Raw genomic sequence first — 24,455 nt, forward strand, 5'->3', positions numbered from 1 at the left:
GGATGGATGGATGGATGGATGGATGGATGGATGGATGGATGGATGGATGGAGCTGATTTTCCTGACTCTCTGACCATCCCTGAGCTCCCAGGCAGCTCTGCAAAGCGCACTGACCCACGGCAGGACATTTACCAGCTCTGTCATATCCGTGTCTCTCCTAAAACTCTGTCACGAGGCTGAGAAATTAATAATAGCAGGTAAGATTTGCAAACACCACAGAAATGTAAATGCTGAGGCTCTTCACGGGCAGTCAGCAATTAGAGATGAGAAAATTTATATTCCCATCAGCATATAAATGCCCTGGGTTGTTCTCAGAGGGCAGCAGTGACTGGTCCCTTTGCATGGTTGTTTCAGACATGGAGACCGAGTAAGCAGAGCTGGAGCAGAGCCGAAAGATGGAGAACAGCTTTGCCTCTGGAGAATTGGATCCTCTAACTGGTGTGTGGGTAATGAGTTTCCACTTTGCTCTGCACAGTCATAGCAGAGACTTGGGTAACTTTATTTTAAACCGAGGATTTATCTCTTGTGGAAACACTTTAGTGCTTAGTTTAATCTGGATTGTGTGACTTCAGGCACAGTGGAGCAAATATTTTAAAGTTTGGAGAGTGCTGGGGAGTTTTGTAACTGTTCATAGCCCTAACAGCAACACCAACCCCCCCATTTCATGCTGCTTTCTAAAGAAACCTGCTCTGTGAACCTTCCTCAGCCTGAAAGCATCACAGCTCAGTTTCTGTCGAGTGCATTCAGTGAGTTCACAGCAGGAGCTTCTCTGTGTCTGATGTGGCACTTACTTTTTTTTCCATAAAAAGACATGAGCCATTCTTTCATGACTAGTCCTGAATGGGATTTTTTTCTTGTAAGCAACTACTACAAATAGGACTGAATTGGGAAATTCAGCTCAGTCTTTTTAAAATGTGTGCTAGTATCAGCAAGGATTTTGCTGAATAAGCACTAGCATAGCCCAGAGATCTTTAGCTCTGATGGAACTCAGCACACATTGAGATACAAAAGCAGCCCAGACACAATTTTTCAGGAGCAGTTCTGTGTTTCAGCCACCAGCTCAACGATCTGTCCTGGTTTGGGCATGAGGGGAAACTGTCAATAGTGAAGAGATGCTAAAACATTTTTCCTCTCTGGATTCCACAGCTGTGGCCTTGGCTTGGAAGAGTCTCCAGGAAGCCAAAGCAGTGGTATGTGCAGTTCAGGGAGCACTTGCTGTCACAAACCTTTATCTCTTTCTGTCAGCTGCCTGTTCATCACCTCCACGGCTTAATTCCATGGAAATATTGTAATTGAAAGCAATGTAAACCTGCTATTTGTTTGTTCTTTCCCAGTGAACACATCACCTCTTTATTTGCTAAATAACAAAGAGAGGATAAGGGGAAAAGCAAATAATTTTACCCTATTTCACAACACTCACAAACTTAATGACAAGAACAGACAAAGCTTTGCCTTGCTTGTGGTTGAAGCCCTGAGCAGAACAACAGCTGGGACATCCTCTGGATTCTCCCTGTCTTATCATCCTCTTCGTGGGGAACATGATGGAGTTGTGAGCACAGCAGCTGCCACCGTAACTGACATTCCTTGGATAAATTCAGGATATTATCCAAATCCACAGGGTGTTGCTTGCGCAGCAAAGACCTGACAGCAGCATCCCACTGCTGGAGTTGCTCTTGGCTGGGGTCACTTCCAGCTTAAGCTGTTCTTAAAAACATCAGTAAAAATCTGAGGCACACATACTTGCAAAGTGGCAATAAAGGAGAGAGGTGATTTCACCTCTTATCCTCCCAGTCAATTGCATTCTTTCCAACTGTAGGAAATACCACATGGAACATGCTCAGACAGGCCAGTATTTACACAGTAACTAGGAGCTGCAAAATTAATCAGAGAAGCAGCGGATGCCAGCAAAAAACTACTCCAGAAATAAACCAAAACATATGTCTCCCTTCAAAAGAAAAATCTGCCTTTTCACAGCTACAAAGGATTGAAAACAAATTTTATCATCAAACGTGGAGCTGTGCCAAATCACAGGCAGCCAGAAGAAAGCTTTGGCACGAAAAGAGCTTTGGTGAGTTCTGAGTTACTGGGAAACCGCTGAGATGGGACTGCTTTGGTGCTGGAGGGAAGGGAAGGTGGCAGGAGATAGTGAAAACCCCTCTTTATGGAGGCAAGTGTGTATTTTCATCAGCTTTCTGTAGTGTTCCCAGCAAAATATCACAATGCTCAGGAAGTCACATCTTGCTGGGGAGAACTCAAGCAAAAGCTGCAGCATTAACACCCACCAGCTACAGCACAGCAAAAGCTCCCTGTGCTTCTCCTCTGAGGGTTTATTCTCCAGAGACAACTGAAGTGATGTAAATGCAGCATTCTGTTTGCTAACTTTGGCAGGAACTACATAATGTGTTTAAAATCATTTCTAAAAGATAAAGTGGGAGAAGAAAAAAGCAGGAAATGTAACTCAAATCCAGAACATTCTTAAAAACTAATTACAAGAACAGACTTCACTTATTATTTTTACATCTGCTGGGTATTTGTTTTTGAGGTGGTTTATCGGCTGGGAACAGTTTCAGCTGCCAGCCTTTAATATATATTTTATATATATTTAATATTTATTTAATATTTATTTAATATTTATTTAATGTTTATTTAATATTTATTTAATATTTATTTAATACTTATTTCATGTTTATTTCATGTTTATTTCTTGTTTATTTTATATTTATTTAATATTTCTGGGCCAGGTTTGTTTGGGGGATAGTCCCCAGTAAAAGTTGCTCTTTGAATTTAATGGTTAAGGCATATTTCTGACATTTTGACACTGACGTGGTTTTGATGTGCTGTAGATGGCGAGAGGAACAAAGACGAAACAGCTTTGAGTGAGAAAAAGAGCAGTGAGATTGCTCCAGCCCACAGGTAAATGATAACCTGAGTGTACAGCACTTGGGGGGTGAGCTGGTGAAGGCACATGTAAAGGGATTTAAAATTCTGGGATGCAGGACTTCAGAAAAAGTTTAGAACCTTACTGTTCCTTAGAATGAAAAGGGAACAAAAGAGTCACCAAGCAATTTCACCCTCAGCTGTGACAAACAAGGCAGAGGAGGAAGGCAGTGCCTGATATCAGTTCTCTGCCCGTGCTCATAATTTCTCTTATCAGATCACAATTTGCACTGTACTCTCCTAATATTATCTTCATTTGCCAGACTGCTGGTGACTGGCAAAATGCTGATTCTGTGGAGACGCCGAGGTCGCCATCAGAACACGTACAAGCTCAGCAGTCACTCATGGCAGTGTATTTATACAAATTTAATAATACCTCCTACATACTGACCCTTGTTTCTCTTTTTCTTAAGAGGGGGAAGCTGTGCTGTTCTCTTCCCTACTCGCTCACAGACCTGTTTGCCCAAGAGCCCTGCTGTGACCTCTGGCCCGTCCAGAATGACCCCTCTGGCCCCCAGAGCAGCCTCAGGACCTTGCAGCCCTGCCAGGAATTGGGCTGTGGATGGCGAAGGCTCAGCTGGAACATGGGTCCCTGCAAAGAGCCTGGACAGCCCAAGAAGGGACAATTTCCTTCAGCAGGGAGATTCAAGAGGATTCCCAGTCCAGAAGGAAAAATGTCCCTGCTCCCTGCATCGCCCACTTCTCTCCTGTGCAGGGAGCAGCTCCTTCTCTGTCCTGTGTGGCAGCAGCACTCCCATGCCCACGGCTCTCCTGCTTCCCACATCCCATCTTTCGGCAGCCAGCAAGGCCAGAGATCAGAAGCAGGAAGAGCTGTGGAGAAAATCACCCCAAAATAAGTTAGAGCAACTCAAGAAGAGGATCCAGGAGCAGAAGAGAAAGCAGCAAGCAGCAGCTCAAGAGCAGGAGCGCCTGATTTTCGCTAAAGAGCCCCTGCCAAAGAGAGCCCTGAAAAGAAAGGTGTGCAGAGTGGCCTCTGCTCCTCCTGCTCCAGCTTACAGAGGTCAGTGACAGTCTGGAATCCATGGAGAAAGGCTGGAACTGGGTATTCCCTAGCAGTGCTTTGGCACAGCTGAATAACTCACCGCGGATTCCACCCCTCCCTGTGGTATCTCTGGGCATCACCCATGTTCTTGTGATAAATCCATTTATTTCTGCAGCTACAAACCTCCCTGTGCTGTACATCCCACTGCTCAGTTCACTTCCTCACCGGATTTCCTCCCCAGCACACACAAATTCATAAATTTCTTTCCTCAAAATAGTAAAGAATTTGCTGCAAATCTATTCTTTTCTCCCCTTTCCTCCCACATTCTTCCTTTTGCCATATATAAAACATGGAATAGGAGCCAGGAGTACAGTAAGGAGGAAAGGCACCACAGGTATTTAAAGCAGGAATTGTGTAGTTCAGAGGCATTACAGGGGATTTATCAGCTCATTCAGTGGAACTGGTGTGGTTCTGAAAGCAAATATTATTAGACCTCCTTATCCTGCTTTGCTGCTAAATTTGGGGCCAAAGAACCATCCATCTACAGCTGTCACTTCAGTTTAGTGTGGTTTAAGATCTCGGATTGCTGGGAGCAAGGCGTGGAGTCAGGAGCTGCCCAGGGCCAGCCCGGCAGCCTCAGCCAAGGGGGATTACTGAGGGAATACAGCACTAGAGGAGCAGAGCTGAAAAGCTGCACATAATAAATCTTGTTGCTGTAATAGCATTAGTGTTAATTCACTGGGCACTGGCATCCCTGTCACACACTGCCAGCTTCCAGGGGCGTTTCCCTTGGATTTGCTCCCCGTCACCTTTTGCAGGGATGTTGTGGTGCTGCCCTCAGGTCTGTGGGAGCCACGTGTCCCTTTCCAGCTGCATCAGGCAGCACTTTCTGTCACCACTGCCTGATGCTACCCCTCCTAAAGCCAGAAGCCAGAGCTGAGCCTCTCTGAGACATTCCCAAGGGAAGGCTTGTTTAGTTTGTTTTTAACCCAGACCATTTTACGCAACTGAGTGAGGGAACTGCCAGACAAACTGTTCAGCTTGCAGGACAGACACAGACTCTGAGGCTGGGGATTGACAGCTCCAGACACTCAGTTCAGCTGCATCTTGTTCACTTTGTCTGCCTATACTCTACTGCTGCAAAAAGTGTGTCACAGCTGCTTTGCCAGATATTCCCTCTGTCAGACACCTGCAGCCCAGCCCTGGGAGCCCAGTGCTGCTTTCCACACATGCAGGAGCTCAGCTATTGAATACCAGCATCTGCACAGCTCCTAATGGGACTGAAACATTTCTTTTTCTGGGTTTTAGTGCTCCAAACCCAAGTCTGCTCTCTCCTTGCCTGATGAAGAGCACAGAATACCAGGCAGAGAAGGATTTAGCATCCCTGGACAAGGAAGGGATTATAAAAAAGCCCCAAAGATCCCAGGTTAGCAATGAGGTATCATAACTGGGAACTTCCCCAAGTACTCAGTGTTTGCTCTGCATGGAAAGGTTGGCCTGGATCTCCAGAGATACCAAGGGGAGGGTGTCCCACTGCACCCACTGGATGCAGCTGTTAGGTCAGGGCTGTGTGCACAGTAAACCGTGGTATGGACAGACAGCGTCATGGATACAGCCTCAGGGATGGATCCAGGCCAACGCTTCCTTTGCTGGCACATCTATACCACAAAAATAAAAAAAAGGAGTCCTGCGTTTTTTGTGACCACTTTCAATAAAAACACTCCTGCTTTTACATTCCAAGGGAATGGGATTGGGATTGGATTGTTGGGTTCAGCATGTTTGATTTTAGCTACACTAATTCTTTTCTGTGATTTATTTTCCCCTCCTGATTAAAGACCAAAGAGAGAGAAGCTCAGCACAGAGAATCCAAACAGAACACCAGAGGCAGCTTTCATCCACATCCTGTGTTCTGGAGAAAGCAGTGGCAGGGAAAGGTAAGGCTGAAAACGGTGAGAAATTACAAGGACTGATGGACAGAACTGCCTGGAGCAGCTGAATTGCAGACCTGCCAGGATCAAAAATCATCAGAAATGAAAAATAAGTCATACATCCTTGATGGGAAGAGCTGTCTGTCACCTATTCAGTTCAGTTTCCCTAATGAATTAAGGGTGCCACTAAAGGCAGGGATTTCCTGGCGTGACAAGCAGGGACCAAATCAAGGCGGTGAAAAGTCGGATTAATTATCCAAGTCTCAATTGCTGGTTCTCAGTTTTATTTGGCAGGTATTTCTAAGGGCAGCTTTGAATCCCTGGTGTAATTTTACCCATTTAATGCTATTGCTTTGCATAGAAGTGGTTGCATTCAGATGTTGTGGGGAAGAAGTGGAAGTGCTGTGGGTTGTACTTTACACCAGCCAAGTCACCAAGTAACTTGTGTGCAGCAGAAAGAAAAAAATCCAAGCTCTCTAATTCTATGCAGATGGAATTATGAGCATAGTGTGCTCTACTACCTAAGTATGATTTAAAATGCATGAAATATTTAATAATTTCCTTCTCTTTTTTTTTTTTTTGTTTGTTTTTTGGGGTTTTTTTGTTTTAATGGATTGTTTGAAAAATGGCTTGCTCTTCCTCTGAGAGTGGGTCATAATAAGACCATGCTACGTGAAGCATTCATCATTGTAACTGCCAGTGTCATGGTGTCTTTATTGGCTATTAGTTTCTGTCACTGAAAGAGCCAAGGCAGGGCTATGAAGAGATGAATGAGGGGCAGGGGTCAGAGCCAGAGTACTCAGGAATTTGATGAATTATAAATTTGCTGTAGTTAACAAAAAATTAAGTCACCACAGCTATAAAATATTCATCTGTTCGTAGGTAGGAAAAAACCCAGGAGAATATTTAATCAAAAGACTTTCTTCTATCAGCTGTTCTCATCAGGAATGCAGGCTGCTCTTGAACTTTAGCATCATAGTTTCTGTAGTTAATGAACACGATGCAGATAAAAAAAAAGATTTAATTGAAATAAACAACATGTGAAGCAATGTTCTGTTTGCTCCACATATTAATTTGTCTGGTGCATTCAGAGGAACTAAGACAGGCTACAAAATAAATGCACCCTGCATTTTCAGTACTGCTAAACACAAGCCAAAGTGATACAGGAAGGTGTTTCCTTAAAGACATGGATGGATCCCAGCACTCCTGAGCCCAACAGATCTTGGCAATTCCCTGTGTGTTCCTGCTGTGAACACCACGCACAGATCTGGTGATAATTCCTCTGAAGGCTTCCAAAGGAAATCCATGGGATTATAGGAAGTGACTTCAGCCCCACAGGGAGTGCAGCTCTTCCTTGTCTGAAAAACATCACTCCCCTTGTGACACGATTCACATGAGCCTGCAGAGCATCTCGGAGGCTGCTGCAAATGAAGACATCAGAGCTGGTGGCTGTGACTCCAGCCATGGCCATGGTACAGAGGAGAAGATGTTGCCTTACACTGTTCCCAAAGCATAGGGGAGTCTCAGGGCAATCCCACTGACCAGTCAGTCTCTGGAAAGTCCTTTGTGTCCAGCAGCTGCCCTGACCCCGAGGTGCTGCCCACAGCTCAGCACACAGACAAGTTATGAGCAGCAGCTTGAAAAGCCTGGCTCAGTCCATTGACTGAGCACTGAACCACATGAGCTGAGGCTGATACTGATTTCAGAGTAAAATCTTTCCTATTAAAAAAAAAAAAAAGTGAGTGTTTTAATTGGGGGAGATTTTGGGGGTGAGGATTTCCATGCAAAACCCAGCTAAGTACCTGTTCAGCCACCTTGTGCTGGAGAAGTGTTTGCAATAAATACATAAATGCACAAGTATTGGCATGCTGTGAATGCAATCTGAAATTATGAAGTAAAACAGTGATAAATGTTGTCTATTATGTGACACCACCTATTAAGCAAGAGTAATTTGTTTGTGCTGCATTCTGCACTGTTTATTTCTGCATTATACATTGTCCCTCGTCCTGTATCCTTCATTGATTCTTCCACACCACATCCTGCTGATTCTCACCAGTTTAAAAATGAATTAGTTTCCTCTGGTGAGTTTGAAGTAATCACAAGGAAAAGAATAATTTTGTTATCCCCTTGCCTTCAGTTCTCAAATGGGCTGGTACCCAGGAAGTCCTGACCTTTTCTCAGTGTACTTGAGGCCTTTGGGAGTCAGTGATTTCTGAGTAAAACTTGTAAGAACTGTGTGAATGTACCACAGGTGTTAAATGATATAAATGCTGATGGTAAAGCCTTGGGAAAGCACTGAACCTTCACATGTAGCACTCCTGAATTTGTCTAATTCATGACCCTGGCAGCCTCCAAAGTTTGAGTGCTTTAAAAATGTTTTGTTATCAAAGTAGCACCAACTTTAAAAAAAAATTTTAAACCTGCTCTGACTGATTTTTTTATCTCCCCACACCTTGATTGTGATTCCTGGAAATCACCATTAAATAGACTTGAATAAGAGAGTTATAATAATCTTTCAAAGAACATGTGGGGCTTTAATAATTAAATACAAACTCTGTGTTTCAGGTGTGAATCTACCTGGTGTTTCTGCATGGAGAGAAGGTCAGAAGTTGGCTAGAAGGCTGCTGGGTCCACCCCCTCCATTTCCACATTTGAGGAGCAGACCTGGAGAGCAGAGCACAGCAAAGACCTTTGGTATAGCTGCCCCTCTACAGCACTGGTTGTTTTGGCACACAAACTACAACAGGGGGTTTTAAACCTAATTGAAAAAAGCTTTCCAGGCCCTTCTGAGCACCTTTCTTTAATGGCTCCTGCAAAAAAAATGGCCACTGCAACTTCACCTTTCACCTTTACAGATTTATCTTCTCCCTTGAATATCCCAGATTTTACAACAGACACGTGCAAATAGTCCTCAGAGCTGCAGTAGGAAGCAGCTTGGGAGATGCACACTATAGACACAGGAATTGTCACTCTCTGAAGTAATTACATCATTGTTGTTTCCAAATCTTTCCCACAGAACCTTTGGAAAGAGGTCGAGGACTTGGGGCAATGCCAGCAATGGAAAGCAGCTCCGGAGTAAAGGGAAATGAACCTGTGGGGAAGAGCCCTGGATTCCAAAGCTCTGTGGTTGCTCCCAGCAAGGCTGGAAGGGGCAGCAGTGCACCAGCAGGGGATGCAAACCAAGCACTCAGAAACCTTCTCTTGCAAAGCCAGTCCTGTGAGGAACACAGACTTATCAGGCTCCCCAGAGATGCTGTGAAACAGCAATCTCTAGGGATCCATTCTCCTTCACCAGGACTTTGGGGCATTCCCTCTGCCTTCAGTGGGGAAGGGATACAACCTTCATTAGTGAAAGATGGAGCCAAACCCAGCACCTCAGGAAGCTGCAGCAGAGGAAAAAGTGCATCTCCTCAGAGACAGAAAGGGTCTGAGAAAGAAAACCTTAAGCAATCTTCAAAGAGGAGGGGAAACCTTAAAAAACCTCACCCCTACAGCTCTGAGAGCGTTCGGGAATTTATGTACCGAAAAAAGGCAGAAAGAAAGAAGAAACTCCTCGAAGAGAAAAAGTCTTCGGTGCAGGCTGCAGAGATGAGGAAGAAGAGGTTACAAGAAGTGTACAGGAAGCAAAAAGAAGCTATTGGGAAGAAAACGTGTCCTGATGAGATGCACAAATCCATTGGGAAAACGGGTTCCGCCAAAGGAAATCCTCAGTGTGAACTTGAGCCTGTGAGTCCTAAGGAGTGGCAGATTGAACCCCCTCCAATCTTGATCAGTGCAGCACCGTGTAGGACATGAAACACTTCATACAAATGCTTTGAAGTGCCAGGGAGAAAAAGTTTTATCTAGAAAAATAGAGCAATTAGCTTATAATTATGGCATAAACTGCTGGGCTCATTAGTAGGGCTGGAACCCTTGACTTCGGGCTAAAACCCTGGAAATCTCCATTGCCTGAGTGAAGAAAACAGGTTGGCTGTGTGGTGTGAGCAGTTTTCCTGTTACATGAGCCAATTATTAAGGGGAATAAAACCCAAATATTACCCTTCTGTTGCCAGCTGTTTAGTGCTTACACTGATGGGCTCTTCTCTTTCAGGAGCAAACCAGTGGGGGAATCCTGGAAACGAGTTTCATGGCCTGGATGGATGAAACATCCTCTCCTCTATCACCTAAAGATCACAGAGGCAGGTACTCACACATAAAAGGCATCCTAGAAAGCATCTTTCTCAGCTCACACTGCAGACATACTCCTCTCTTTTGTTTCTTTTGACAGGAATCAACTCCTAGAAACAGCTCAATCACCTAAAAAAGGGGAGGCATCAGGTCCTGCAGCACCACTGGAATCCCAGTGCTGGTTTCTCAGTCCTCTGAAATGTGAAGACTTGAGGGACTGCTCTCCTCCAGCCCTGCATTCACCTCCTCTGAGCTTTTCTGCTCCTCAGAAAGATGCAAAACCTTCCTCCAAGGACTCATCTTTTGGACTTTCTCCACACAGAAGCAAGCAGGATCAAGTGAGAACCATTCATAGTCTGTCCAAGGAACTTGCAGAAAAGATTGACATGGCAAGGGAGAGGCTGAGTGCAGCAAGCTGGGTTAAAGGCTCTGCTGACAAACAATCAACAGACACAACTCTGGACCTCTACAGTGAGCCTCCTTCTGCCCGAGAACCTGAGACTTCCAGGGATGAGCAAGACAGGACAATGACTGTACAAACGCTTCTGGACACCACAGATCCTGATGTGCTACATGAGGCATCCCATAGGGAATGTCATGGACTGGGCAGGATTGGCCTGGTGGGCAGCACTGAGGGAGCAACAGCCGTGGACAGACAGAAGGAAATCCCAACTCCTTTGCCTGGTGGGAATGCTGAGAGGGAAGAATTGCCCTGGATCACTCATAGTGCAGGACAGAGGCACCTCAGCTCCGCAGGAGACCTGAGGAACACATTGCAAGGTAAATCCTTTTGACGTGACACAGCACGGATGCTCAGGTGCCACTGCCCAGGTCTTCCAAAGCTACAAGCAGGGGTTAGGCTTCATCTCCCCTTGGCTATTTATTGGAAGTGTTGTGTCTTGGAAAATCCCTGAGCAGTGGCTCTCCTAGGTTTTCCTTTCCTCCCCTCTCCTTGCACCTGTGAAAGTACATCTCTTAATTTTATCAGTGGCTTTGCCATCAAGTTTGGACACGTCACTTCACCTTCTGGTGCCTAGGCTTTACCAGAAGTAAAAGAATTATAAACTTAACCCCACGTAGTTAAAAACCTGTGAATAAGAAGAGCTGTATGGAGGTGAAGTGCTCACACGTAAGTAGGCAGCGAATAGATGCCAAAGCTTGGGCCATTTCATTTCTATGAAGACCATATTTATTAAATGTCTTCATTTGTCTTTTAAAAAGGTTTCCCTGTGCATAAGGGCTCCAAGGTGGACGTAAGTCTGTGGCATGAAAAGCCAATAACCAGCCCAGCCTCTCCAGCTCACAGATTCCCCGCTAGAAGGTAAACAAAGCCAGATCTTTTATTCTCTGCTAAATGCGCCTCATGCACATGTATTTAAAATAAGGAGCACCAATTCAGCTTGGAGCCAGACTCAGGGCAGTGGGTCTTCTAGGTTTCACTTCCCTCTCATTGCATCTGTGAAATGACATTTCATAATTTTATCTGTGGCTTTGCCACTGATTTTGGACACATCACTTCCCCTTCTGCTGCCTAGGTTTTTCCACAAGTAAGAAAGGAAATGTAAACCCAACCCCATGTAGCTGGAAAACTGGGAATAACAGAGCTGGATATATTATCCACTGCTAAATGTGCTACACAGACTTAAAATAAATAGCGGGGATGGTGAGTTCCCCGGGGCTGGTGGATCCCCGGGCGCAGTCGGTGGATCCCGGGTCCCGTGGGTTCCTTAGGAGCAGTGGTTTCCCCGGGTCCGGTCGGTGGATCCCGGGTCCGGGGTGTTCCTTAGGAGCAGTGGTTTCCCCGGGTCCGGTCGGTGGATCCCGGGTCCGGGGTGTTCCTTAGGAGCAGTGGTTTCCGCGGGTCCGGTCGGTGGATCCCGGGTCCCGTGGGTTCCCGGGAGCAGTGGTTTCCCCGGGAATGGTGGATCCCGGGAGCGGCGGATCCCCGGGTCCGGTCGGTGGATCCCGGCTCCGGTGATGCCCCGGGCGCGCTGCCATGCCGCTCTCTCGCCACCGGAGGGCGGCGGTAGCCGCGGGCACGGAGCGAGCGCCCGGGTAAAGCTGCCCCGGCCTCCTTCGGGCGGGGAATAATTACAAGATTAATTTCGTGTGATTGCTTTCACTCGCTTTGCTGCCACTAAAAGTGAGTGAAGGATTCCCGTCACTGCAGGTCTGTGGGTTGTGTGCGTGCCGAGCAACACCTGCTCACACACAGCACCTTTCCTTGGACAGCACACGTGTGATTTGTGGAAAATTGGTTTGGGAACAGGAAACTTGTAGAAACAAGGATTACGTTAATGTAGGTTGTTGTCAGCCTACGTTAATTAAATATTTAATGGAGAGAGCAGTCGAGAGAAACCCCTTTGAATTTGGCCTGACTTAAAGAGCAAACTGCCCCAGGTGGGTCTTCTCTGGTGACAGGGGGACCATGAAGGGACAAACATTAACTGCAGGTCAGAGTGTGTCTGTGCCCAGCCACAGAGAAGGACAAAGCCAGAGTCCCCACAGAGGCCACACGACTTTGCAGAGACGTCTTCCCCAAGAGAATAAATCCCCTGAGCCCTGGAAGATTAAATGTGACCTGGACAGGCATTACCAAAGAAAGGACCTATGTGCAGCAAACTGGCCTGCACGTCCCCGGTGTCCCGCTCAGAGACAAGGATGAAGAGTTGGTGCTGTGGGGTCCTGCCCAGGCAGGAACAGTCTGGCTCTGCTCCATGGGCACTCTGATGGTGCTTGGGAATGAGCTGGCTGTGCCAAACTACCTGCAGCTAAACTTCTCTAGTGGGAAAAGGAGTGGTTTTTCTCTTTTTAACTGAAGGTGGGATATTAGGCCCAGCATTCTTTTCAAGAAGATTGTTTACAGCTTTACAGCGCAAAGCAAACATGAGGAAAATGAAAATTGGAAAGGTAAGTCCAGACAGATGAGCTTACCAAAGTTATGAGGAGTAATTACTGGAATTACTGAGAGTTAAACCCCTGTTCTTTGTGCACAACCACCACACTCACAAAGGCTGGGCTGATTTCTGCTCCGAGAGATCAGTTGCAAGGATTATGGAGCTGTTCTGTCACAGAAGATGGCAAATGTATAAAACATGAGCGCTGGACGCTGAGAGTGTGCAGTAGAGAGAGTCAGAGCTGTGTCTGCACTGAACCTTGGGAAGCACAGCCCAGCAGCCATGGGGTCCATCACTCTTGTCCTGACACAACCCAAATTCACAGGAATGGATGGTAGGTGCAGGACCCCCTGGGCCCAACAGGAACAGCCCCCCCAGCTGTAAGGGACAAGCATCAAACCAAGGAGAAATAAGACAGATTGCACTGATCTGCTGAACAATGCAATTACTGAGAAAGCAAAGCAGCCGGAGTCAAAAAGTCCTCAGAGCATCACTGAAAAAACACCAATAAAACCTCTCAAACAATAAATCACAACCCTCTTGCAAGTGCTGCTTCAAAAGATGAGGAGAGCTACTTGCAGATAAAATATCGCTGTATTTAGAGATTAGAAGTGGAAAGTGTGGCTGTATTGTGAATGACTCCAAACTCATCTCCTGGTGGGCTGAGGGCTCCCTGTGATGCAGCAGCAGTGACAGTGAGGGGACAACATAAAGGAAAGACCACCCCATGCCTAACCCTTCCTTAGCTACTGGTAAAGGAGATAATTAATACAAAGGCTCAGAGTAAAAGCCTGTCTTTTGTCCTCAGCTTTTATTTGCATATAATCTAGAGTCTAATTTTGCACCTCTGCTGAAGCTTGGACACTCCTGAAGTTGATCTGGTATCAACTGATTCACTACAGATCAGATCAGACAGAAAGCCACCTGACAAAGGAGCACCAGGGTGCTCTAAGGAGGTGACTGACGAACTTTGCAGGGCCAGAATTTCTCCTGCTCCAGAACATTTGCACTGTGAGTGCATGCATTCTCTGTGGGGAGTGTTAGCAGGCAGTGAAGGGAGCCTGTCTCTTGACTTGCACACAAAACTTCACAGGCTGTGCTAACAGGAGGGGTCAGTGCTGTGTTCTCGGTCTCGTAAACCTGTTTCTGTAGAGCTCTCATTGATGTAGCTGGAGCTGGGTTAGAAAATGTGATGGTAAAAGCAGCTGAGTTGGGTCTGTGCTCTGACTTCCACTGCTAAGGAGTTAGGAGTCCACATTTGACTACAACAGACCAAGAGTTGTCTCTCTCAAGACCTGATCTGAACAAAGCCACCTGTTAAAACTGACTGTGTGCCACCCTCATTCACAAATACAAAGCACCCAGCGCTCCAAACTCAGTGCTCTTGAGCATGACCTTCTCCACAGCCAGTTTCAACAGCACAGTTTGCTGTTTACATGTTTAATTATAGCCCTGAAAACAGCGGCTCATGTTCATGCACGAAATCCCGCAGGTGCCTGTTTCCATAAGAAATGTTCCCATTTCATGCCTGGCTGCTCTGCCATCCGCAGGGGCGGCTGGCGGAGATTTGTTGCTGATGCAAATCACTCACTGATGGGAATTCTCCAAACCGCCAGAAAATGTGTGGGCAATTCCATCTTATTTTGTTTCAGTTACCTTTATAAGTGGCTACATTCTCAACAGTCAAAAAAATCATACCATTTTTGCTGTAAGTTCAGATTTGAAAGTGCTCTGGGTGGCCTGAAGGGCAGAGGGTGATGGCTGGAGAGCCACCTGTTGGATCACAGCTCTGCCTCCTCCTGTGGACCCAGCAACACCTTCTCTTTTGTGCAAACCCAAAGAGCCTCATCTGGCAGTTGTGGTGGTTTATGCAGAGCTGGTTGTGTCTGGAGGGCAGGCGTTGCTGTGTAAACCCAGTATTTTCTGTAGAATCTGCATTGATTTCCACCAATGCCCTTGCCAGGACACAGACCCAAAGAGAAGTAGGCATTTCCCAAGAGCCAGAGAAAACAATGCCTAAACAACCATCACAACACAAATGCAGAGACAAAACTCAGCACATTTAATCAATGAATATTACAACTGCTTTTTAAGAAATCCCTGTTTCCTCTGTTCTTTCTCTCTCATCCACCTTTGCTCCCGCTTTCTGAAGACTACATCCAAGACGCGTTAGTGGAAGCTGTACTAATCGTTTTAGCAGTTTCTGGGTCATGAAAAACAAAGAAAAGCTTATTAATGAGAAAAATGAAATAAGATTTCCCTAAGCTGATTGCCGATAAAAAAAAAAAAATTCCACATTCATTTTTCTGTATAAAAAAGAAAACATCTGTCACCATTTCAGTGTCTCAGTGCTCCCGCATGTGGTTCAGCTGAGGCTTGATCAATAAATGCCCATTTTCACACCTTCTTTCTTAATCTTTTTAGTTAAGCTCAGATAGTTACAGACCAAAACAAAGTAAAATCAATTAGCTGAGGTCTTCGTCTGCGGGACTTGGTGCTGGCATTGTTTTGAAATATTAAAACATATTTATCACTCCCAGATTTTAGCTGGGCCAGACTCATGCTCAGCACAAGTCCCAGAAACACTGGAACAGAGCTCAGTACTTTGTGTTTCTAAACAGATTTCTTTGCCAAGGTTCAGAGCTGAATTGTGCAACCAAGTCCCAACAATGGCACAGATTGTACAATGCAGCCCTCATAAATTAAGCTTCCACACTGCAAGGTTGTTGTTTCTGTTTGCCACCAGCTTGAAAAATACCCAGCTCTTTCAGAGCAGTAATTAGAGTAGGTAACAATGATTGCTGTTAGCTTTCCTGACAGCATCAAGGTACAAGACAGGAGATTTTGTACGTTGGCAGGTATGACTTCTCAGGGAGCCTTTTGTTTCCATTTAACAAAACGTAACAGTTCTGTTCAAATGAAAGAACTTTTGTTTTTTAGTTCAAAAGATTGCTTTATACACATCTCAAAAACTTAGCAATTGTTGTTACCTTGACACAGCCTGCAGGGAGAACTCACAGCACGGAGGGATCACTATGGATGTGAGACTACTTTGAAAGTTCAGAACCAAGAGGAAATGGCCAACCAGCCTCGTGGAGAGAGCCTGAGGATCTGGGACAGCCTGAGCTTCCAGCCCTCTGCCACTCTGAGCACTGACGGCTTTGAGCAGGACTTGGGTAAGGTGGCATCTCCCAGAGGGACACTCAGTGCCCTCCCAAGGTACTTCTTGTGCTGTGGCAATAGAATGAACAGTCCCTCAGTGCAACAGAATTCTTGCTAATGGCTCTGGCTAGGGCTGAAAAATCTTCTGGGGTGAGGGGCAATTTCAAATAGATGGTTCTGTTCCAGATTTTGAAGGTGAAAAAGGGGTACATGAAAAATTGTCCTCTCAACATTCATGTACAATCTAAGAGATTATATGAAATTATTATTAAAATTGCATGAAGTGCAATAGAAACTCTTTGCCTTTTCCATGCTGTCCTGTCACAGGTGTGAATTCAGCTCACAGTGACAGCTACAGATGGAACAAACCCCATTTAGCTCAGAGACATTTCCAGCACCTCCCAGCATCATCTGAAGGTCTGGGAGCCTTACAATCAACTCTTCATAATTATCCCATCTGAGCAGTGTGGGATATTGTCCTCCTTGGACAGCAAGAGACATCAAGGCACAGGACGTGGGCAGGATGCAGGGGGAACGGAGGGATGTGCTGCAGGGTGCTCAGGGCTGGCCAGGGTGCAGGACATCGCCACTTCTGCCCGGAGCAAAGGTTTGCACGGAAACAAGGGGAAGTTTGTGGCCGAAAGGGTTAAAAGCCGACCAGTAGCGTGCCGACCGCTCTGTCTGAAGAGATCTCTGCCTGCTCCCACCAAACAGGAGCAGATGGTGCATTGTTTTAAGGGCTTTTCCCAGACAAAAGAACAAGATCAGATAACCTTTCCTCAAAGAGGGTACTTACAAAAAGCCTTTGCTCTTATTAAGGATTCTTCATTGTTTTCCTCACAGTATTTTATACATAATATTGGATTTTGGGGTGGTGGAGAAGCCAGCATTGTTCACTGTGCTTCTCCCTACCCCCAGGGACCTCAGACGATTGGGCATCTCAGACGATTGGGCAGCAAGGCTGTTGTCTGAAGCGTTTTTCCCTAAGCGAAAGACAACCTATTTATTTACTATTAATAACTAAGGGCCCCAATTCTGCAAGACCCATCCATCCACTATTCACCACAGAAACAACAGGAGCTGCTACCTCGTGTCTCTGCCAGGAGAAACCTTCCCCTTCCCTGAGTATTTGCAGGAGCTGGGAAGTATTTGCTGGATTGGGAAGCAGCACTCCCACCACGGCCCTGCTGCTGCACAGGTGGCACAGAAGTGTTGTGGTGGACACAATGTGGGTTTGAAATATGGGTCACAAGTGGGTCTGTCACCACCCTGAGCAGGGACGGGGCATTCAGGCTCGAGGCTGCATTGTCTGCTCGGAGGCATCGCCCAGCAGTTTGGCTCTGTCCTTTCACAGGACACAGAAGTCACCGTGCACACGCAGCATAATGAGGTGTAATTCTACAACTGCTGCCAAATGCACGTATTTACCTTCCAGAGGGACACACGTCACCTGACCACCCACTGCTGTGTCAAAGAAAGATTTTCTGTAGTGGACATACTTGGCAAAATAACAAAATTCATTTTAAACATCTTAAAGCAGACAGAAGAAGATATTCACAAAATATTTGTATCTGTTTACTGCCTGGGGTAAGACAGTGAACTTGTCCTGAATTGTTGAATTTTCTTTTTACACACAGCCAGTATAAAATCCAGAATTGCAAATCCTATAAGCACGTGCTGTGGTGAACAAAAACTGTCTCCACAGGTAGCACTGGGAACTATTTCACGTTGCTTTTATATGAATTTCTCATCAGTTTAGGCACAAAACTTGGTATAACCAATGAGTTGATAAGGAAGAGATTTGTATATTACACCAGTGTGTAAAATCTTTCTGTCATTCCTGCCAAACCACCAGGTCTCTCCCACAGGGAGCTGAGGAGGTGAGCTATACTTTCCTTGCTATTTCAGCTGGTCCTCTGAATACAGCCCACAGTACCCAAATTTCTGTATTTCTATTAAATAAATAATTTGATTATTTCAAAAAAATACACCACTTTGCCTGTGCCCCTTCCTACAATCTAGGGAATGGTCTTTGAGCCAGACTGGACTGAATGAGCCAGAAGTCTCATTTCATCAGACCAGACTTCTTGTTTCCTTTTTTTTTTTTTTTTGTATTTGAGAGATAGCAAAATTTAAGCTCAAATTAATTGTTAAAAAAGTATTTTCTAAATGTTGAAGCTTAAGCATGGTGACTGCTTCAGAGTAATTTGCATTAGGAAAGTGAATTTAATTTTTCCCACTGTTCTTAAAATGCAGAATTTTAACCTGAACTACAAGGGAAATATATTTACATGTATCATCTTTCCCCTAAAGTGCTGATTGACATATTTTCTCATATCACTAGAGGGAGCTGCCTTCTTGCTTCTGGAAGAGGGAGAAATTATTAAATTAGTGGAATCAGCACAGAAGTGTATCAGCATGGCTTCAGCTAATTGTGGTCTGATGGAGAGCATTGAGCTAAGGCAGTTCTTCGTGTTCCCTCCCAAATCCTAGGCTGTGTTTTGTATTTCCCACAGCTCCAGTGAGCTCCAGTCTTCCTTCCAGCACCTCTGGAATTGTCTGCAATGATGGTGTCATTGACTGAGAGAGTTTAGAATAATTGATGAGGAACAGAAGGAGCATTCCACGGAAATTCAGGATTCTGGTTAGGTCCAGGTTCAGGCCCAGCTCTGTTGCTATCCTGAGCCAAGAGCTGTCCTGCAGCTCTGTGTGAGAAGGGGCAGCAGCAGGGTGAGGCACTGCCATGTGCTGCAACATCTGGCTGGAATCTGAACTCCGGCCAGCCCTCTACACCAGAGGATTTATATAAACACAAAATATGCAGAGCACAGGAGCAGCACAGGCCACATTAATCCCCTTGTTTGGTAAGCAGCCACTCTTCAGTGGCAAGTGGGATACCAGACGTGTTTAGAGAGGAGAGAAGGACCTGATTGAGCAGCTGTGGAAATACAGATTCTCCGAGGTTCTCCAGAGTGCAGATCAGCCCATGGATTTCCTGGGGGAACAGGCAGAGCCTTCACATTTCAAGTCTCTTGCTTGGGGATCGCTCTTGGCTCACAGGTCTTGCTGAAGAAGGGCCAAACTGCCTGTGCTGCATTTCTCAGCTGTGATCAGGAGTTACCAAAGCTCTTTTCTTCCCCCCTTTTACCTGTCATCATTGCAGCTCCTTTCCTGCACACTGAGTGCTGAAATCCTGGGTGGGATTTCACCTTACCTGAAGAGCATCCTGAAATAATAAAGCAATTGAGCTAACACAGGAATTTTGGACAGGGGAAGGACTGCCTGAATGGGGGCAAATGGGGAAATTCCTTCTGGATCTGCTGCTCCACTCCACAGCAGCATTTCAGGACAATTTACACCCCATATTCATACACCTCCAGCAATAATGCAGCCAAAGTTGTGCTTACAGCTAAAGTTGCAAGTATGTATTTTTATAATAACTGGGTTGGTCTGATTGCTGACATGGGCAGAAAGAGAAAAAGCTGTCCTTGAGTAAAGCAGCAGTAAATGCTTCTGCCTTGCTTCAAGTGATTAGAAAAATGAGACTTTTAGCCTGGCTTTTTTAATTATATGTCAGGGAGATTCTACAGGGCTTTGCTGAGATTCTGCAGGTGCAGCGGAAAGTGATTTAATAAATAGCATTTTTTTCACAAGGCTGAGTGTATGCACATTGAAGCTATCTGGGTAGGCAGTAAATGCCATTCATCATCACCTAAAAGGACGTGAAGTTTAGCCAGATGGTATTTTCTTTAATGCACAATGTTGCAACACAAGAAATGCATCTGGAAATAGCCACAATTAGGAAAATTATGTTCAAAAGGAAGGAAAAGAGATCAGAGCAAACTTTTTAATCACTTTGAGGTCAGTAACACTGGGTGGGCTTTGGGCAGAACAACAGCATTGTTCAGTTTGAGGCGCAGCTTGAAAATATTTGTTAGGTTTTAAATTATATCCTAATACATGATCATATTTCTCACTGGCCCAGATATTAGTATTAAAAGCTACTCAGACAACTTAGCTTGTAACTCTTTTTTATAGAATGACCTTATTTGTTAGTATTGAAGGAGCTTTTGAAAGTGTTATCTGTGGACCCATGGAAGAATTGTTCACTCGTCTTTTTCTTCTATGATATTGCTTAGAACCACTAATAAAACTCCCCTGCACTAAAACCAGCTCTTTCATCCACTCCATTGCACAAAATTGCACAAAATCATCTCTAGTAACTATCAGCATTAAAGAGCCTGATGCAGTCCTCAAAATTAGAAAGATTGGCTAAAATCAAAAAGCTTTTTGTAAGGGTGAACCCATAATTTGGCATGTCTAGATAATTTAGTATGATTTTGCCTTTTCAAACCACCCTTCAAAACCAGGAAATGCCCATTACAAAAATAAAGGGTGAGATTTCCATCCAGTCTCTTGACTCTGAAAAGGAGGGGGTTAAGAGAAGCCTCCTATAGTACCACTGTAGGAGGAAAGTGAAATCTGCAATCAAGCTGTTTATAAAAACTGAGCAGCATTCTAATAGAAAATCTGCACCAGGCTCAAAGATTTAATATTTTATTTCACTCACACCCACGTAAACACAAAACCCATCCTGGCATGCAAACAAGCCCACATCTTTGCTCCTTCTGTGTTAAAGACCCTTCAGTCTGCAAAGCAAAAACAAACTCTGCATGTCATGGGCTTATCCTGCACCACGGGGTAATTTGGATTCAGGTGACCTGGATAGAGATTTTATCTCGAGTTTCCAAGCCAAACCTATTTCTATTTATGACACACACTTCAATTCTTTTATGACTCTGGTTGCTGTGACAGTGGCACAGCACAGAATAAACACACAACCTGTTTGCATAAGCTGAGCAATTCATCTGAGAAGCTCAAGCAGCCAAGAACATTTCGCTGGTAAACATAATATCAGCTGCACTGTCACACAGGCAGGGGAGGTACAATGAGGAAGTAGCAGTGAAATAAGTGCACCTGGAACAGGAAGGAAAACATCCCCACTCAAAAATGAAAGCTTTTTTCCAGGGGTTTGTGTCCTCCTGCGACAAAAGAGAAGAACCAGCCTGCATCCCAAAACAGATGGAGGGGACACGCAGGATGCTGCTCGAGTTCCTAAAGCAGTGACTTTTGTCACTTGGGAAACCTTGTCACAAGGTTGGGAAGTTTTTCTTTTGTACCCAGTGGTGCTGATCCTGTTAGTGCAGCAAAGAAGTGGGACCAAGAGACAATAACCCACACTCTGAAATTCAGGCTTAGAACAGGAATTGTTCCTCACTCCTTCTCTCTCCTGGCATGGACCCTCAAGTCCTGCCTCTTCCCAATACTTGCAGGACTTTATGCTCACACATTTCCTGACAGGGTGCAGGACTGGCATTTCCCTTCTACACTTATAACAGAAGAAGTAAATGTATGCAGAGAAGTTATTTCAGGAACAAAGGCAGATGTCAGATTAGGGAGGCTTCCAAAAATAGGCCCAGGGAGGATTTGAAAGGAAAAGGCCGTTAGGAACAATGTACACATTCCCATTGTGATGGTCCCTTAAACTCCTGCAGGTGAGGGAGACCTTGGCCACCCAGAGCTGGAAGAAAAACACAGGAGCCATCTGGACATTTTGAGGCAAACCTCCCTACTACTGGCTCACAAACTGAAGGTCAGTGGGAAACCTGTGTAAGGAGCAAAGGGAATTCCAGTCCTGCTCTCCCAGGTAAAAAGGTGCTCCCTATCCCCAGATTCGGGTGTGCTTAGGCCATAATCATTTGGCATCAGCTGATCTGAGTCAGGTTTATAACCCCATGGACTATAAAGGTGAGGTGCCATCCCTAGTTTGCTGTTTGGAGACCTCAGTATAGCTCTGGTGGGTAAGGAGATGTTGCTGTACTGCAGCCAAAGCAGCATTTGTGCTTCTTGCCCAGGGCAGCAGGATGTGACAGAAACTGGCTGTGCAGCTCCTGTCCTGCCCTTTGCCCCCCAGCTCTCAGGTGTTGTGTCACCTGGTTAAAGATATCATTTATAATGTGTCATTTCCTAACACAGCTTCATCAGCTCCAGCAGAAACAGCAGCTTATGGTGCTGAGGGAGAAAGCAAAGCAAGAGGTTCAGGAAAGCCACAGGTTTTTGAGGGACCTGCTGCAGCACAATTCAGAGGTAAGTCATGATTTCAGATCCTGTGTCAACACCTCTAGGCCTCAACTCTCATGAGAGCAGTTCTGAATGCGCAGCAATTTGTGAGCTGTTGTTCCACCTTACCTTCATATACCCACACAGTTTTCTCCCTGGGAGTAGTATCCAGCCCATTAATTAATCCAGCTCTTTAGGAACTGTTGGCATAGGAAAAGCATTATCTACAACCAGGTGCTTCCCCAAGAAGATGAGGAAAAAAAGGCTTAAATGTCATGCCTTTCAAATAGATCACTGAGGTGTGTGACAATTTCTGTGTGTGCAGGAGATCAGGAATTCCAGAGGCAGTGATCCTTCTGTGACAAGAGTGTACCACGCAGAGCAGACACAGAGAGGACACTGGTTGGAAGGTGACCTTGCTGCTGCCAGGTACAGGAGGCAGGGTACAGCGAGGCACTCCAAGGGTTGGCCTGTGGTTTGCCTATGTGAATATTTTGGGGCATTAAAATAATTCCAATATAGTCTTTTTACTGTGATTTATGCCCAAACTACAGTATTAACGCTTTTGCAATGTTTTGGGAGATTTTGTATTTTTTAAAAAGGAGGAACCCCTCTGAAACGTGTGTGAAAAGTATCATTTTCTTCATTTTGCTTTACCATCATATCATTGATGTGAATTAGAATATTGTCTGTGCACTTTTTTATGTTAATTTAAAGTGGTATAAAGACATGAGAATTGGTTCCAGGGTCTTATTGATGCAATTACCAGAAAGGCACCTTTGCACAGGTAAAACTTTCAGTATCACATAAAAATGAGCGGCATTCTGGTTTGAAAAAGATTCAGTCTTTGTCACAGAGGACTTGGCTGTGAAAGCTAGGAATTGAAATTGTATCTCTGACTGCAATAAGAAAGCATTTCCTTTTTCTTACCTTCTTATCTTCAGTAATCAAGAGATGGGTTCACTGAGACACTCTGCATTGAAGATAGAAAAAGAGCACAGTCCAGTGGATCCTAAAATAGTGGGAGAAAGAAAACCTCGAGGAGGAGGTTCATATTGCTCAGTGCTTCAAGGAGGTGAACATGAAGCTTAAGGATTTGGTGATATTGAGAAAATGCCCCATTTAACCTGGTCTGGAACACAATTTTCTAATTAATTTTGAAAATTTTGACCTAAATACTTATGTTTATTGTGCTTATTTAAACCATGGCCATGTTCCTCTGCACTCCTGGCCCTTCTAAGAAAATTGTGTTGGGAGCTGAGAGTTATTTACCCTATTGATGGGCCTACTTTTTAATTTTTACCTGTTCATCAAGATTTGACTTATATGGAAGTTTATTGTCCATACCTTGCTCCTGACAGTGAACACCTGTGGAGTGGCTCCTCTGGCTCCTGCTGAGAGCAGTGCACGTGCCCAGCTGACAAGTATTTGCCAAAGGCACCTTGAGTTCAGGAATGGATGTTAACTTGTACTGTGGGAGTCATTTTTTGGGTCTCTTTTTTTCATTCTGTTTCAAGTATTTTATTTTTGGTGATGTTAATTCTTTGCCTTGGGATCCCTGCCAGCAGATCACAGGCAGTCACTGCACAGCCACCACGCCTTGAGTCTGTTGTCACCTCAGGTGAATCTCTCCCACGGGGAGACCTGGGACTCTGGAGAGAGCTGTGGCCAGGCCAGCTCCAACAGCCAGGTAACACCAGCTCTCAAAATAGTCTGAAGGGCATTTCTTTCTCTGGGTTGGTGGGTTTTTTTGGTTTTAGCCCCTCTATCAAACTGTTCACCCAATGATGCCAATGCTCTGCTCTGTCCCCAGTGGAGCGCAGCTGTTCCACACTTCGGAGGCTCCAGCACCTTCCATGGTTCCAGCCTGGCTGTGGTGGAGCAGTGCCTGAGGGGAGAGGAGCTGCGGGCTCGGCACCAGGCAGTGCTCCTGCGGCTCCGGAGAAAGGCTCTGCGGGACAGGGCCAGGGCCGAGCTGGCCTGGCTGGGCCACCGGAGACGGTGAGGGGCACGGGGGGCAGCACCGGCAGAGGCCTGCTCGGCCAGGACAGGTTTTCCTCCTTTCAGGGGAAGACAACAAATGTAAAATCTTCTTAAGAAGCAAGTAGCAAGTAAAACATGAAGAGACGAAAGGAGCCTGCATGGTTTTAGTGTCTCCAGAGCAGAGCTGAGCTTCTACTGCAGCCTCCTCTGGGGTTGTTGTGTGAGGCACCAACTGGCTGAGGTGCCCTCAGGGATGGA

The 24,455-nt window shown here is 45.4% G+C and overlaps 1 protein-coding gene across 4 annotated transcripts in view; it reads left to right on the forward strand.

Annotated features, from left to right (window-relative positions):
* The first annotated feature begins 88 nt into the window (after positions 1–88).
* The window catches only part of CCDC187 (coiled-coil domain containing 187), a 34,717-nt gene continuing 10,350 nt past the window's right edge, over positions 89–24,455 (forward strand). For 2 of the 4 annotated variants that reach the window (XM_042052658.1, XM_042052661.1), the window contains exons 1-16: positions 1,701–2,068; positions 2,844–2,913; positions 3,351–3,958; positions 5,776–5,874; positions 8,434–8,562; positions 8,885–9,594; positions 9,959–10,050; positions 10,136–10,815; positions 11,257–11,356; positions 15,933–16,108; positions 21,650–21,747; positions 22,131–22,241; positions 22,540–22,643; positions 23,159–23,289; positions 23,783–23,904; positions 24,028–24,215. In XM_042052658.1, the coding sequence (XP_041908592.1) occupies positions 1,834–2,068; positions 2,844–2,913; positions 3,351–3,958; positions 5,776–5,874; positions 8,434–8,562; positions 8,885–9,594; positions 9,959–10,050; positions 10,136–10,815; positions 11,257–11,356; positions 15,933–16,108; positions 21,650–21,747; positions 22,131–22,241; positions 22,540–22,643; positions 23,159–23,289; positions 23,783–23,904; positions 24,028–24,215 (3,653 nt within the window). In that variant the 5' untranslated portion in view covers positions 1,701–1,833. Of the gene's footprint in view, positions 198–354; positions 439–1,146; positions 1,191–1,699; positions 2,069–2,843; positions 2,914–3,350; positions 3,959–5,775; positions 5,875–8,433; positions 8,563–8,884; positions 9,595–9,958; positions 10,051–10,135; positions 10,816–11,256; positions 11,357–15,932; positions 16,109–21,649; positions 21,748–22,130; positions 22,242–22,539; positions 22,644–23,158; positions 23,290–23,782; positions 23,905–24,027; positions 24,216–24,455 lie in introns of those variants that run through there. The other 2 variants (XM_042052660.1, XM_042052662.1) reach the window with 2 other exon arrangements.

Source organism: Corvus kubaryi, unplaced genomic scaffold, assembly GCF_017639235.1.
Source record: "Corvus kubaryi isolate FWS band 111438036 unplaced genomic scaffold, C.kubaryi_AGA036_p1.0 78, whole genome shotgun sequence".
Classification (NCBI taxonomy): Eukaryota; Metazoa; Chordata; class Aves; order Passeriformes; family Corvidae; genus Corvus; species Corvus kubaryi.